The 14,648-nt window shown below is 37.8% G+C and overlaps 1 protein-coding gene across 1 annotated transcript; it reads left to right on the top strand.

Annotated features, from left to right (window-relative positions):
• Positions 1 to 1,480: 1,480 nt before the first annotated feature.
• Positions 1,481 to 14,258, top strand: LOC121407837 (cytochrome P450 2J6-like). Its single transcript, XM_041599068.1, has 7 exons — positions 1,481 to 2,064; positions 5,999 to 6,141; positions 8,411 to 8,714; positions 9,269 to 9,477; positions 10,989 to 11,170; positions 11,798 to 11,916; positions 12,866 to 14,258. Exons 1-7 carry the CDS (start codon positions 1,701 to 1,703, stop codon positions 13,048 to 13,050), a joined length of 1,506 nt encoding a protein of 501 aa, XP_041455002.1. The 5' UTR covers positions 1,481 to 1,700; the 3' UTR covers positions 13,051 to 14,258.
• The last annotated feature ends 390 nt before the right edge of the window (positions 14,259 to 14,648 follow it).

Below are 14,648 nucleotides of genomic sequence, written 5' to 3'. Positions count from 1 at the left end.
AAAAGTTATAAACCAATTTACTCTGGTTTTTAATGGGACCATTTGAGTGACCATTATCCCACCATATAATCATCTCATGCGAGTGCAAAGCGCTTGCTGATTTTGTTAGAATTACTTCTAAACACATGAAACCCTTTTTGTAGTCATTGTAATGATAACATACTGATCTCACTAATCAAATACTGCGAGCGCGGTGCGAGTTGGGAATTTAGGAAATTCAGACCCTGAAGATTATACACACACACACATATGTATGAATATATAAAAATGTTTTATATTCAGACCTTAACCCTAAATAGACTGGGCTATTTCGACGCCTAAGAAGACGGGGCGTCCCCCTTATTAATTTTTGTTTAGATAATCTCGGCCGCCGAGAAAATTGGCACGCACGTTACCCATGGCATAATCTACAGAACTAGAAGATCAAATGCTGCGAAAAATCTCATTGCTAATTAATTATGCTAATCTAGTCATGCGTAAAATCAAAAGTTTGCTCTAATAAACTAAATAATGCCCCTAGAATGCTATTTTTTGGTACACAGACTCTTTATAGGAATCTGATCAAATGTACTGTAAAAAGTTCAACATCGCATTTATTATCTTATGCATTTTACTGTTTTTTTTATATTTCTTATGTATTTATCTGTTTTTCGACTTTTTTTATTGTTTTTTTAATGGAAAATGTCGGGGGCTTTATTTTTACCATAAACAAAATGGAATTAATTTATTTTTGATCAGTAAAATGAAAAACAATGATACATTTATGAATTCTGGCTAAAAACACTATTTACATTGGATTTGTAAACGAATTAAGGTTTTTGAGCCATTTTGGGTCTGCATGTACTTACGAAATTTGGCGTAATTTGGGAACCGTGTACACGGGGATGCAATTTTAGTCTCAAAAGTTGCGCGAGACTTGAAGGAAAAAAAAAATCGGCGAGCGACGCGGGCAAAATACTTGCGCGGCAGATTTATCGCGAAAAATATCAAGGGGGAGGGGGCTGAATCAGACCCAGTCTTCTTAGGGTTAAAAGGGAACAATCACTTGATGTAGGCCCGAGTCATGAAAAAGGAGCATGATTATGTCACTACATAAAACAATAACTCGAAGTGCGAGGAAATATATTTGGTGTATATTGACTTGAAAACGGAATGTTCCAGTACAGCATGATTATAATGATCAAGATAATAGAGTTATGAACAAGAATATTTCATTCGTGTAAGAAACAATGTCTTAATAGACTGTATAGTTTTCTCTATACAAAATTTGCTCATTATGTATTTAAAAAAAAGATTTATGCAAAACTGTTCATTTTTGTAATACATTTTGTAGGACTTTGTATAATGAACTGAATGAATTCATACGATAAACAACGTTAACTCCCTCTCGAGTCGGTTTCGACGGTGACCCGTCTGTGTCGTACACGCTCAGCTTTAGAAATTCTCCGGACAGAAAGTCGATATGATTATGATTTCATCGTGAACAGATTACATTCTCTTTCAAACGTTTCGTTCAAGACCAGTAGACACACACATTGAGCATGGTGAGTGCGATGCGTCATGTAGTAGGCTCGGAGTAGGTTTATCACAGACATTATACCATATAGGCATTTTAAGCGTGGTATCAACAACGTAGACTTGACCTTTGAATCTTCAATAATCACAAGGTTTAAAAGACGGACCGAACGATTCCAGCAAATATGGCGACTGCCGACTTCATAACGCAAAATCTTGGAACTCTGCTCGTCTTCGTAACCACCTTCGTCCTCGTCGTGACTTTCCTCAAGAAAAGATCTCTTGCAGGCTTCAATATCCCAAAGGGACCAGCGGCGATACCCTTTTTCGGAAACACACTGTCTCTGAAAGAACACGATGGACTCCTTCGTCAGTTGCTCCAGCTGGGAAAGGAGCATGGATGCATCTACTCTCTGTATGTCGGTGGGAAATTGATGGTGGTCGTCAACGGGTTGGACGCTGTGAAAGAGCTCACCACCAGAACGGGATACGACTTCGGCGATAGGAATGAGAGTGTCGTTTTTCTATCCTACAACCCCAATAGACTAGGTATGTTTCGAAGTTCCCTGTCCGTTTGGTTTTCTGAATATGATAATAATAAATGATAATGTGACTTGTAAAGCGCCAAATCCACTCTGTAGAGTGCTCAAGGCGCATGAAGAGCAAGGAGTTAAACGAGTTTCTGAAGATTTTTAAAAGCCTCGACACGGGGTGCATTTCTTATGTCTTCAGGAAGGCTATTCCACTAGTGGGGCACGCATAATCAAATGATCAAATGTTATTGTTCAATTGGACTTAAAGGGGAAGTTCACCCTGACAAAAAGTTTATTGTAAAAATAGCACAAAAAATAATAAAAAATATTGCCGAAGTTTTGAGAAAAATTCATCAAATAATTAAAAAGTTATTAGAATTTCAATTATTTGATTTGTGACGTCATATGCGAGCAGCAATCCTACAAAGCGAATGGTAAAAAATCAATGAAATGTCATTTTCTCAAAAAATTGAAAATGGTTTTCACTGTACCTTATGTATATCAATAGACAAATCATTTCACACCCGATCATGAATAGAAAACAAAACCAAGTCATCAGGAACCATACAAAATTTGGAATTCATGCAATTTATATTACATAACACATGGGACAGCTGCTCGTTTATGACGTCACAAATCCAAAACTTTGAACTCTATAATAACTTTCTTACTCTTTAACGGATTTTCCTCAAACCTTCACCAATATTTTTTACTATTTTTTCTGCTTTTTTTACAGCAAAGTTTTCTTCAGGGTGAACTTCCCCTTTAATTGTCTTGACCGGGGTTGGACCCTGTGTCAGTGAAGAAAAGGCCTACACGCATCCACATCCATCTCCGACACCTATCATTAACACCCCATCAGATCCCCTAACCCGTCTCTGCCTCTAACGAGTGCCAAGCGACATTTCACGATGTCTAGTCTTACGTAATAATTCTAAAAATTGATCACGTGATAAGAGGTAAACAATTAACGTACCAGCTGACATGACGTCATTCAGATCGACGTCAGGCTTCTTTTATTGAACAGACAAACAAAAGGTTTCTCGTCACTGAAAATGGCGACGATTGAGTTTATCACGGAGAATGTTGGCTCGTTCCTTGTCTTCGTAATCACCTTCATCATACTCTTTACTATCTTGAAGGGCAAGCTTTCCTTTAACATTCCCAAAGGACCAACGGCACTTCCCACCTTGGGCAATATACTTTCGCTGAAACAGCACGATGAACTTTTGAAATTGATTTTGGATTGGTGCAAAGAATATGGTTCTATTTATTCACTTTATTTCGGTAGAAGGCTGTTTGTGGTGGTGAATGGTTTGGACGCGATTAAAGAAATAACGACTAAGACAGGATTGGACTTCGCTGACCGAAATGATTCTGTTGCCATTCGCGACATAAACCCAAATCGAAGAGGTATTTTTCGGCCATCATCATTTTTATTATCATTCTGGGTTACGTCCTGAAAGTATTTCATCCAGAAGATTAAGCGGGGGGGGGGGGGGGTGGAGCGTGCATAAGAAAGTTGGCAACTTCACATTGATATAGGTTAATTGATGTTGGTTAATTCTTTTTAAAAGGTCAAGTCCACTCCAGAAAAAAGTTTTTTTGAATAGAGAAAAATCAGACAAGCGTATTGCTGAAATTTCATCAAAATCGGATGTAAAATAAGAAAGATATGATTTTTTTTTAAAGTGTCACAAAAACAGTGATATGCACAATTTAGTCACATGCAAATGAGAGAATTGATGATGTCCCTCTTTCACTATTTCTTCAGGGTTTTTTTATTGTGAGAATTATTTCAATATTTCATTTTTTACAGATTTGACAATAAGGACAACCTTACTGAACCATAAAATGCTAAACAATGGTAATTCCACATGTTCAGGGAGAATAAAATTTTTGTTTCACAGGACAATGGGGGGAAAATGAGAATATTTTTATATAATAAAATACAAAAGAAATAGTGAGTGATGTCATCAGTTCCCTCATTTCCATACCAACCGGTATGTACATATTATAACTTTAATCAAGCTAAACTTTAAAATGTCATAACTTTCTTATTTTACATCCGATTTCAATGAAGTTTTCAGCGTTGCTTGTTGGATTTTTTTTTCTTCTTTGTATTCAAATCAACTTTTTGTTAGGATGGACTTTAAAATAATTGGGGTGTCGCTCATTGGCAAATTATGGGTGAATATTTGGGCTATAGAGGATGAAGAGGGAGAGACGCATGGTATATTCCTTCATCTTCTTTGTGGCATGATTTTTTTTTCCTGTTCAAAATCTTACATTTATCATTGTGTTTCATAATCCGACATTTGGATACAAAGTTAAAGCCATTATCAGGATGGTCACAAGGAAGTGATACCCCATTATGACCATGCAGTGTCCGATATATACCACCTCAGAAATGTTCATTGATTATGTATTTTGCAACCCTAAATGGCGTACACAAATTGTTGTCTTTGTGGTGATTTGGTGAATGGGGCTGGATTAGATCACGGTTATTCGAAGACGTCGATGGCGCCATGACGGAGGCATAACATGAAGAAGGATGAAAGTTTGTTTTGTTGCATGTACTAGTCTTGTAATTCGGGAAGCGTTATGAATACTAAACCCAGAAGAGTCTAAACTCCCAATCACCGAATAGATTTATGAAATGTTTATTGAACTACTCTATACATGTTTAACACGCGTGACGTCCCCAAGCAGTACTGATTGACAGAGGGTTTTCAAAATCCCAAACTGACATCTAAGTAAGACATTTTTTTTTTATATTATAAGTTAACTTGATAATGCGGGTTAGCATATTATCTTCCATTCCCCTGTACTACTTACCACCAGTAGTTGTATATTTTTATTGTTCCTTTTATGATTGAGGACATTACGACCGTCATTCACGAAAAGAAAAACAAATGTATTAAATTCAATTAGTGCATTTATTGCTTTCTAATGTTGATTACTGGGTCAATAGATGAATATCGACACAGCGCATGGTAAAGAACCGAGGTAAATACAAGACATTTCAGACATCGGGATAGGCGCGATCATGTAGAAAATTGCAAATTTACCTAAGGTCAGATAATACAATTTTTGCTGACTCATAATTGTTTACTGATATAAAGAAGGTCCATAAATGTTCCGTGATCGACACGTAGGCTTCTATAAATAAAACTTATTACTCTTTCGTACAGAGTCGATTTTTAGCTGCTGGGCAGATAACAATGTTTTTATTTTAATTTCTATTATTGTTTGTACTTAAGCTTATTGTAGTTCAAGTTAGTGGCGGCACCAAGGGGGGGGGGGGCTTAACAATCCAGTGTTCAAGTCAATATGCACAATTTCTTCTTTTCGTGATTCGAGTTTTCATTATACGCATCCTGCATGTTCATAATTACAAATAATTTGCTGAAAGATTAAAACATTTCAGCTCGGGATACGCGCTCGTATCAATTGTTTAGTTAGATGCCTTTCCTGTTCATGGTAATCATATCAGGATATTAATTTTTCAGCTTCAGCACGCTTTGCGCTTGATTTGGTAAGATATCATACTCACGAGTATGCAAACAGTCCTTAACAGGGTCCTTTTTCAAGTCAGTAGGTCATGATTATAATAACAATTTTAGCTCGCGCTTCGCGCTCGATTTTTCGAAACAGGCAAACAAAGTTGTGTCAATTGATTTAAGTTCAAGAATATTCGCGCATAGGGTTATTTATATGTATCGGGTAAGCGCAGCACACATCCTGACTCCGAAAATATATAATGGTGCAGTACCACCCCCATGAAACCGACTAAAGAATGACCGATCTCCAATGACATACCATTGGTCGGTTTGGAATCGATTTCGATGGTGTAACTGGATCATAAGGCTACAGGTGCATCGCCCAGTTGATGACTATACGTGGTTGAAATGACGTTGTTTGTCCACTTGTGTTTGTCCCCACAATAGGTCTTTTCGACACGAGGGCTGATGAAGAATGGAAACGCCAAAGAAAATTTGCACATACCACCTTAAGAGGGATGGGTTTTGGCAAAGTATCCCTGGAACCCCTCATTCAAACTGAAGCCAGACATGCTATGGACTACTTCAAGGTCAGTATTCATTTTGTCAATAGGGAGTTTTCGCAACTAGTACTCAGATGCTTTCTGAAACGTTGAGAATCCATTGTCAAAAACCCTACGTGTCAAAGCAGAAAACAGCAGTGTAGTCCTGGGGGGTGTTTCACAAAGATTTAAGTATGACTTAGAGTCGTACTTAAATGCCGAGTTTCGTACGGTATGAAAGGCTTGATCGCAGCCGCTATTGGTCAGATCGTGCCATGAGGACGCGCACTACTTCGTATCTATCAATAAGATTGCGCGTTGCATATCGTGTACGCGTCGGCATTTAAGTGCGACTTAAGTCATACTTAAATCTTTGAGAAACACCCCATGGACTATTACAAATTTGCAATTTTTCGTCATCTCTGAATTTTTAGATAATCTGTTGTCCCGGTTCACCAATTTTCGACAAAGTCCATTGTTATTTGACGGTATTTTCAATGGGTCAGATGCATGAAAAATAAGCAGTTGCAGTTATTGCACTTAAAAATGAAGTGCTAATTTAGCACTTACAGTGCTTGTGTAGTGACTGCACTACAAGTGCTTATTTTCTAGATAAAAAATCAGCACTTGTAGTGCAGTCAATATACAAGCACTGTAAGTGCTAAATTAGCATTTCATGTTTTACAGTGTGGTAGCCAAGTACAAGATCATGACTTAGCAATTGCTTTATTTCCTATGCATAATTCCATATGAAAGAACTTTTTTTTCGTCCCTTCAGACATGTCAGAGAGCAATTGCTAGCTGTTTGAACAATAAACAATAGCCATGTCACGCTGGTGCGAGGAACAAATAAAGGCGGGGCTCGAATGCAGAAGTGGGGCAGTGCCAACTAACGCATCTCTCATGTACTAAGATATTTTCTTTGGACGTGGTGTCAGACTACCTTTAACTTGTCTTTTTATCATATTTATACAGTTGGTATTCAGTATGCACTTACTAGTAAGAGACACCTTGGGGTTCTCTCTCAGGTGCATAATCATAATGATTATAAAACACCCTGCAAGCAAACGCGCAAGATGCGCTGATGGAGCTTGACAAAAACCCAAACAAACGTTTAAAGGATCAAGCTACATGTTCGCTTTATGTATAAGCTTGATAGCAAAGGCTTAATCGTTCAAGCAAATTCTAGCGGGCAGTTAGCAATTGCTTGAGCTTTCTAGTGAAAGCATTTGCTCGCTCATTTTTATACATACACAATCACGCAAAAGCCTTTCTAAAGCATTTGAATCTTCTATGCATCTGACCCAATTGATTACAATGTCGTAGAATCCGTCCATGTTGGGATTGGGAAAACTCGTTAATATAGGCAGATAGGTGAATCGTAATGAAGGCCAGAAGTTCGGTTTCTACAACGATTGTTTCAAATCGATTCTTCCTGTGTATTTTTTTTAACCCCGTATTGGGCTATTTTAACACAACATTGTGTAAAAGTTACAAAATATTGGGTATCCTTTTACCCAACAAACATGCAGGTCCCCATTTTACTCTATATTGGGTCAATCTTTTTTTTTAGAGTGTAGGCCCCACTTCCCGCCAATTTATGAATAACGGGTCCCAAAGAAGAAGGAGAAGGGAAAAGGAAAAGGAGAAGAAGAATAAGTGGACCTGTATTTTTTTTCTTCCATCTACCTCTTAACCGTGTTTATACTCGTAAAGCAAAGTGAAGACGTCCCCCAGGAGACGTCCCTGATCCCAGCGTCACCTTTAAGGTCCACCTCAATCATAAATCTGATTTTTTTTTTATTCACAACATTGAAGGCTTTAAAACTTGAAACGAAATACAAAATTGTATTTTCTGGTAGTTATTTGAAACTTGTTTCAAAATATTAAGAGGGAAAAAGGACAAAAATTCGCCATTCTCTTAAAATTTCCACGTCATCTCGTCCATCGGGATAATGACCCCATTAATAATAATCTCTTCTCACTCGTTAAACTTGTTAATGAGAATTTTGATGATTAAATTATTTAAACGTGGATGAATTCTTATATGATTGTTGCATATAATTCAAGATTATTGAGATAAAAATATGACCGAAATGCCACTCATTGAAAGTTGGTTCTGTTGCACGCCCTTATCAAACTGCGTTCTATTAGGAAGATATCCTTTGGAAAGGTTCACATTCACATCTTTACCTTTATAGCATCTGAAACAAGATGAATCTTTCACAGAGTACACCATGCGTGATTCAGCATGTACAGTGTACTGGTCATGTTGCTCATTTATTTTAAAAATCCTTTACCATTTTAACCTCGACAGTCCAAATTCGGATCCAAGCTGGACCCAAGCATCGCATTCGGTGTTACCTCATCCAACGTCATCAACAAACTTGTGTTCAATCACCGGAATGACCACGGATCAGAGAGCGGGGACGAATTGATGAGGAATGTACGAGACCTGATGGTGGCTGACGAAGGTGCCTTGCTTACTCTCTTTCCTTTCCTTTGGCCCGTACTCAGGTACGCATCGAAGTGGAGGAGACTCGACAATGCATGGAGAAAAATCAAGGTATTTTTCAACCAGCAGATCGACATACGGGAGAAACGAATGGATGCGTGTGAAGGTATGTATATGATTTTATATGTCACTTATAACGATTTTGATAATTCCAGAGTCAGATTGATTCGCAAATCAGTCCGTTGGGGACACATCAGAACTTATTTCAGATCACTTCTTTTTTACCCGGATCAGAGTGTGACCCAAACGATCTGACCAGGAATTTTGAAGTCAAAGATGGTTCAGCTTAACTCCCTTACAATTGCATCGGTACGGCTCCATATATGAAATGTGTTTTGTATTTGTCCCTCTGGCGTAGACCCTTTGCCCATTAGTCATATTCTCATTTTGTGTGCTTCAAACCCCTTACATACCCTTACCAAGATTTAAATATTTTTCTACTAATTTACAGGAACAATAAGAAAATAATGTTTCATTGAGATTTTTTTTTCTTCATTGAGATCCCTAATACATTAACTTAAGTAAATACATGCAGCAATTCAAGCCGTACTGGATATGTAATCGTGATTTGACATGCCTAATTTTTCAGCTCCCCTCCCCTTAAGACTAACTCCAATACCATCTTCGATTTATGGATATCTTGATCGCATGCACAACTAGGTGAACTGGTGGCCAGCGATTTTCTGGACGCTTACCTCATCCAACGTCGTTCGGAGCCAAATAATTATTCACTGGAGTCACTGGACCTGGTGCTGGTTGATCTGTTTTTGGCGGGAACTGACACTGTATCAACCACCATGACATGGGCAGTGATCTACCTTGCTAATAATCCAGAGATCCAGCAGAAAATCCACGACGAGATTATTAATGTGAGTAGCATTTATACTTCACAAGTATGCCAGATACTGAAAGGGGAAGTTCACCTGACAAAAAGTTTATTGTAAAATTGCAGAAAAAAAAAGATATTGCTGAAGGTTTGGAGAAAATTCATCAAATAATTAAAAAGTTATTAGAATCTTAATTATTTGATTTGTGACGTCATGTGCGAGCAGCATTCCTACATAGCGAATGGTAAAAAATCAATGAAATGTCATTTTCTCAGAAAATTGAAAATGGTTTTCACCGTACCTTTTGTATATCAATAGACAAATCATTTCATACCCGATTATGAATAGGAAACAAAATTAAGTCATCAGGAACCATACAAAATTTGAAATTCATGCATTTTATATTACATAACACATGGGGCAGCTGACGTCACAAATCCAAAACTTTGAACTCTAATAAGTTTTTTACTCTTTAACGGATTTTCATCAAACCTTCACCAATACTTTTTACTATTTTTTCTGCTATTTTTCCAACAAAGTTTTCTCCAGGGTGAACTTCCCCTTGAAGGTCTTTTAGATTTATGAGTCTGGTGCTAATTGGTATCGTTGACACCATTCCAAAATGTTGATACCGGATATGATCATGGAGATTAATAAAGGTAAGATGTATACGTCGAGAAAGTAGGGGCCTATCTTCGTCACTGAGCCATGATGAGTATATAGGAAATTAAATTTTAAAAATAGAAATACTGAGCGCAAGAGATGCGTTTATGCGTTGATGGGAAGCTTGATAAATAGACCCGGTTTTATTCTATAGTTACCAAAGTAGCGCTTTTCTGCTAATCAAATTAAGGAAGGTTGTCGGATCTGACAACTTGTCCGATGACAAAATTTTGATGTCATGCTCTAGCTCCTTGAGAGCTTTTTGTCAACAATATTGTCTAACAAGTTACTGGGAGCCCGTTGTCGAAAGAAATGCAATGAAATACAACTCTCTATAAAGTCATACCTAACTCATTTTCAACCAAACAAAAACGCATATTCGGTTCTTGTTCTTGACTTTTTGGTCTGCGTTTGCATGTAAACGCAGGTCTTCTACATTCAATTTTATTGGATTTTGACTGATACTGTTACTATGGTAACTTTCGTCCCACAAGTTCCCCTAGTATCTAATCTGGGCATTGGTTCGTCAAAGTTCTCTGCACTTATTAAACTGCACTGAAAGAAACATTGTCAATGCTGATATTGTCATAAAACGATTGATCGGACTTGAGTTTGCCTTATGCATGTCGTAAACGTCTAGAGAGATAAAGGCCTATTTGACTTACATTCGAACGGAAATAAAATAGTGTTTAATAACAATTTTATTATGTATGTCATTTTAGTATGTTTTTATGATTATGGGGAATTACGGAGATAGTAAGTTTCTAAGCACAGACACTGTTTTAAACTGACACAACAAATAAGAGGATTTTTCTTTAGATGTCCTCTAAAATTCTCTTTCGACCTTTCGATAGACTTACCTCCCAATCATCATACTTTCTCTCTGATAGGAAATAGGCCTCAAAGAAGTGTCCTTGTCTCATCGATCTGGTTTAAACTACACCCAGGCAGCCCTGATAGAGGTCCAACGTTTGGCGACCGTAGCACCCCTGGTACCTCGCGAGGCAGCCAGGGATGCTGATCTTTGCGGTCACAGGCTTCCCAAAGGAACCGCACTACTCATCAATCTCTGGTGAGAAATGGTGCATTCGCCGATTCAGGGGGAGGGCGCCCTAGATGGTATTTAGTAATGGGTTTACTCTAGAAGAGAATGTCTAAGGTCACAACCGTAAATCTTAGATTTTTTTCGGGGTGTTCAGAATGTATATCTCTCTCATAAACTCCTTAAGGGGCGGGTGTGATCTGGTTTTAACATGAACAACATAACGGCATTACATTTTGTTAAATTAGGTGGAACGATTGTTTAGGTTTGTTCTTGGAGAGCAAATCAACGCTAAAAAAAGACTAAACTGTTTGACGCCTACAATTACTGAAGTCATATTCTCTCCTAATTCAACCAAACTTGGACCACATGCAGCCCGCCATGGTCTAAAAGAATGCGTTATCGGATGATTAACGCTTAAATCGTGTGATTAACAATGCTTATAATGCAAAAATGCTCATTACTTTTTTTTTTGCAAAAGTGTGAAAGAATTGCATCAGCCCCGATTGGTTTTCGGATTAAAAGCACATTATAACAAGGAATTTCGACATAATCATGATGTCTACAATGACAACTATCATTATTACTTGATAATGGTTTTGCCATCAATTGCAACTACCATAGCAATATACACCTGCTTATTTTAATTCTCTATAGGTCTCTGCATCACGACCCAGACGTGTGGAAGGATCCCAGTCAGTTTAATCCCGACAGGTTCCTCAATAATGACGGTACACTTGTCAAGCAACCAGACAATTTTCTGCCATTCTCAGCCGGTATGTATTACCACTTTAATGCACTTCTCTTTTTATCAGACAATGTTAATTGTACACGACATACATTAGTACTGTAGCTTCTTTTTTTTACAAGAGCAACGGCTGTCTTGTTCACAGAAACAACTACATTGTCTATTTGTTCTGAATAGGCACAATGACAAAAAACTGTTTAGCTGAAACGTGCTCCCGCATGCGGGAAAGTGATTTCATCGATAATGCCGGGATCACACCCTTATTCTAGCTTTCTAACTTTTGGATAGCCTAGGATAGTCTAGAACGTCGGATTTACACCGTTTTATTTGGTTTAGATTCTAGATTATTCCGGACTTTTTGCATTTACTACGGAGACACTCTCTGCAACGCACCGATTCCTTTGAAAATGCAAGTCAAATCACAATGGAGAGATGAGAGGCTTCTGTCGAAATTTGGTGGACCGGGACAGTATCGGAATCTCTTGACTCTGGACAACGACATAATTTGCAATTGTTCGCCCGGTGCAAATCTTCGGTTGATTTCTGCTGTTCCAGTCCATCAAATTTCGACGAAAGCCTCTCAGCTCTCCACCGTGATTTTAATTGCATTTTCAAAAGAATCGATGCGTTATAAAGAGTTTTTCTTAATAAATGTGAAAACTACCTGTTATCTCTCTCTCTCACACCTCTCTTTTAAAATAAACTCTCCACCTGTTAATTTGCAAGCAAAATATGACGTCTTCGAATCGCTGTCCGATTCCAGTTAGAGATTATTTTGTCTTCTGCAGCTTGTAGACAGTGAGGGAACAGGTAGATAGGCCTATCAGGCCAGAATCAGGACTTCCATTTGTTTAAGGAGTTTCTATAAGTGGAACCTCCGGCATGAGAGCAGTTTTTAATTCATTAAATAGGTCTCAAACATCAATTTTTGTTTTTAACTTTATGTTGGTTCTTGTTTTTTTTTCAAATCCTTTTAGGAAAACGCATGTGTATGGGAGACCAATTAGCCAAGATGGAACTGTTTATTTTCTTCACTTCGATGGTTCAGCAGATCAAGTTCACCATACCTTCCGGGGATGGTCCGCTTCCAATGGATGGTCTCTTGGACCTGGCACGCAAGCCCAAACCATTCCAGGTCCAGGTCTCGTCATGGTCTAACTAGATAACCATTCCCCGAGGATTGTCCACTTCCAATCGATGTCTCAAAATTAGAACGCAGCAGTCAAGCCCAACGCATTCCTGGTCGGATTTCGAGAACTTACCAAAGATCTAGAACTACATGTATATACGTGTATATTCAAAAGGTGTCTAAAATTCCAGAAGGCAGTCAAAGGCATTTTAATCTAGAGATTTCTAATGCGTCAGTGAAATTATCAAAGGCGCTTGAATTGCATTCTTTGAATCATTTGTTACTTTCTTAAGTGAACTATTCTCATTTAAATCACATTGATGTCTGTGAATATTCCTTCTCAAATTGAAGGCGAGGACAAACTGGCTTGGGCGTATAATCATCATAATCAGTGACAGTTAACATGGTTAGGACTAGGCGTATTACCCTCCACGGTCGAAGACGATTAATTGTGCAGCCTTTAGATGTCTTACTGTCTTAGATATGCGAATTATCGTCTTATAAATTTCCAATGGATCCTTTGCGACTCGAAGTTTCCAAGTTATATTAACGAATGGTTACGAAAAATTATTGTAGATAGAGTGCACTGTTTTGGTTCCATGACATTAATCTGCTCCGGCGACAATTGCTCCGACAGAAAATTTGCACGTTAAGCCAAACATAAAAACTAACTTCCAAAACTAATTAAACCCTAATACGTTATTCTGAATATTCTGAAAAAAACCTTTTACAATCCTTCCTCTAATCCTTTGCCCCCTGAGATATCAAGACTGGAGCAATTGTCGCAGGTGCAAATGTCGTGCCATCCTATGTATTTCCATATAAAGAGACGTATGTATCTGTTCTGCCATTCGTTACACCTTTTCCCAAATTGTTTTGATATGAATACTTGTACATGAACTTTGATACTTGAATATCTATATTTATGAAATACACTCTCCCTCTTACCACGAACAATAATTGTCCACGCATGATATCTGATATGTGTGATAATAATCGTTTTTAATAGAACTACTGGCATAATACAAATTTACTAATAAACGATTTGCAGTGACTGTATCATAAAGCAATTATGTGGTGTCAGATAAAATATAATTTTTTGTAAAATGACTTGATTATAAAGATTGTAATCATTCAAGTACATGTGATTAAAATACTGTTTTTATATATTTATGTCATCGCAAATGCATAATAAATAATATGTAACGAAATTTAGAAAGATAGCTTCATATCGTAATAAAAGATACCCAAAACCTTAATGAATATTTTTTTAGGAGTTTAGAAGTGCATACGCACGAAAATGGTTGAGAGGTCGAGACAGAGAGATGAAAAAACATATGGATGAAGATACAGAGAGACAGAAAGACATAGAGGGGATGGATACAGGGAAAAACATTATGGTACTCGAGAATATTTACATGGGAAGGGCAAATCCTCAGGAGCGGTGGAGTGATATCGAACGGGGAGGGGGGGGGGGGGGTGGGGGGTGGGGAGTGGGCACTTTCTCCTTTGTAACCCGCACTATCTTAAAACAAAGAAATACAGCATAATATTTACCCCATTCTAAATGACAGGACGCATAAGCGTTCAAATTAAATGAGAACTGTAGCTTGTTGATTTCCGACCAGGGT

This window comes from Lytechinus variegatus, chromosome 2 (assembly GCF_018143015.1).
Source record: "Lytechinus variegatus isolate NC3 chromosome 2, Lvar_3.0, whole genome shotgun sequence".
NCBI lineage: Eukaryota > Metazoa > Echinodermata > Echinoidea > Temnopleuroida > Toxopneustidae > Lytechinus > Lytechinus variegatus.
Note: the sequence above shows the minus strand (reverse complement) of the source record. Positions and strands in the feature narration are given on the sequence as shown.

What these genes read in the sequence shown, in the direction of transcription:
- LOC121407837 (XM_041599068.1), top strand. Translation starts at nt 1,701, where the DNA reads ATGGCGACTGCCGACTTCATAACGCAAAATCTTGGAACTCTGCTCGTC. An exon ending in CTACAACCCCAATAGACTAG is followed by an intron (nt 2,065 to 5,998) that starts GTATGTTTCGAA and finishes TCCCCACAATAG; the next exon opens with GTCTTTTCGACACGAGGGCT. An exon ending in GCACTACTCATCAATCTCTG is followed by an intron (nt 11,171 to 11,797) that starts GTGAGAAATGGT and finishes AATTCTCTATAG; the next exon opens with GTCTCTGCATCACGACCCAG.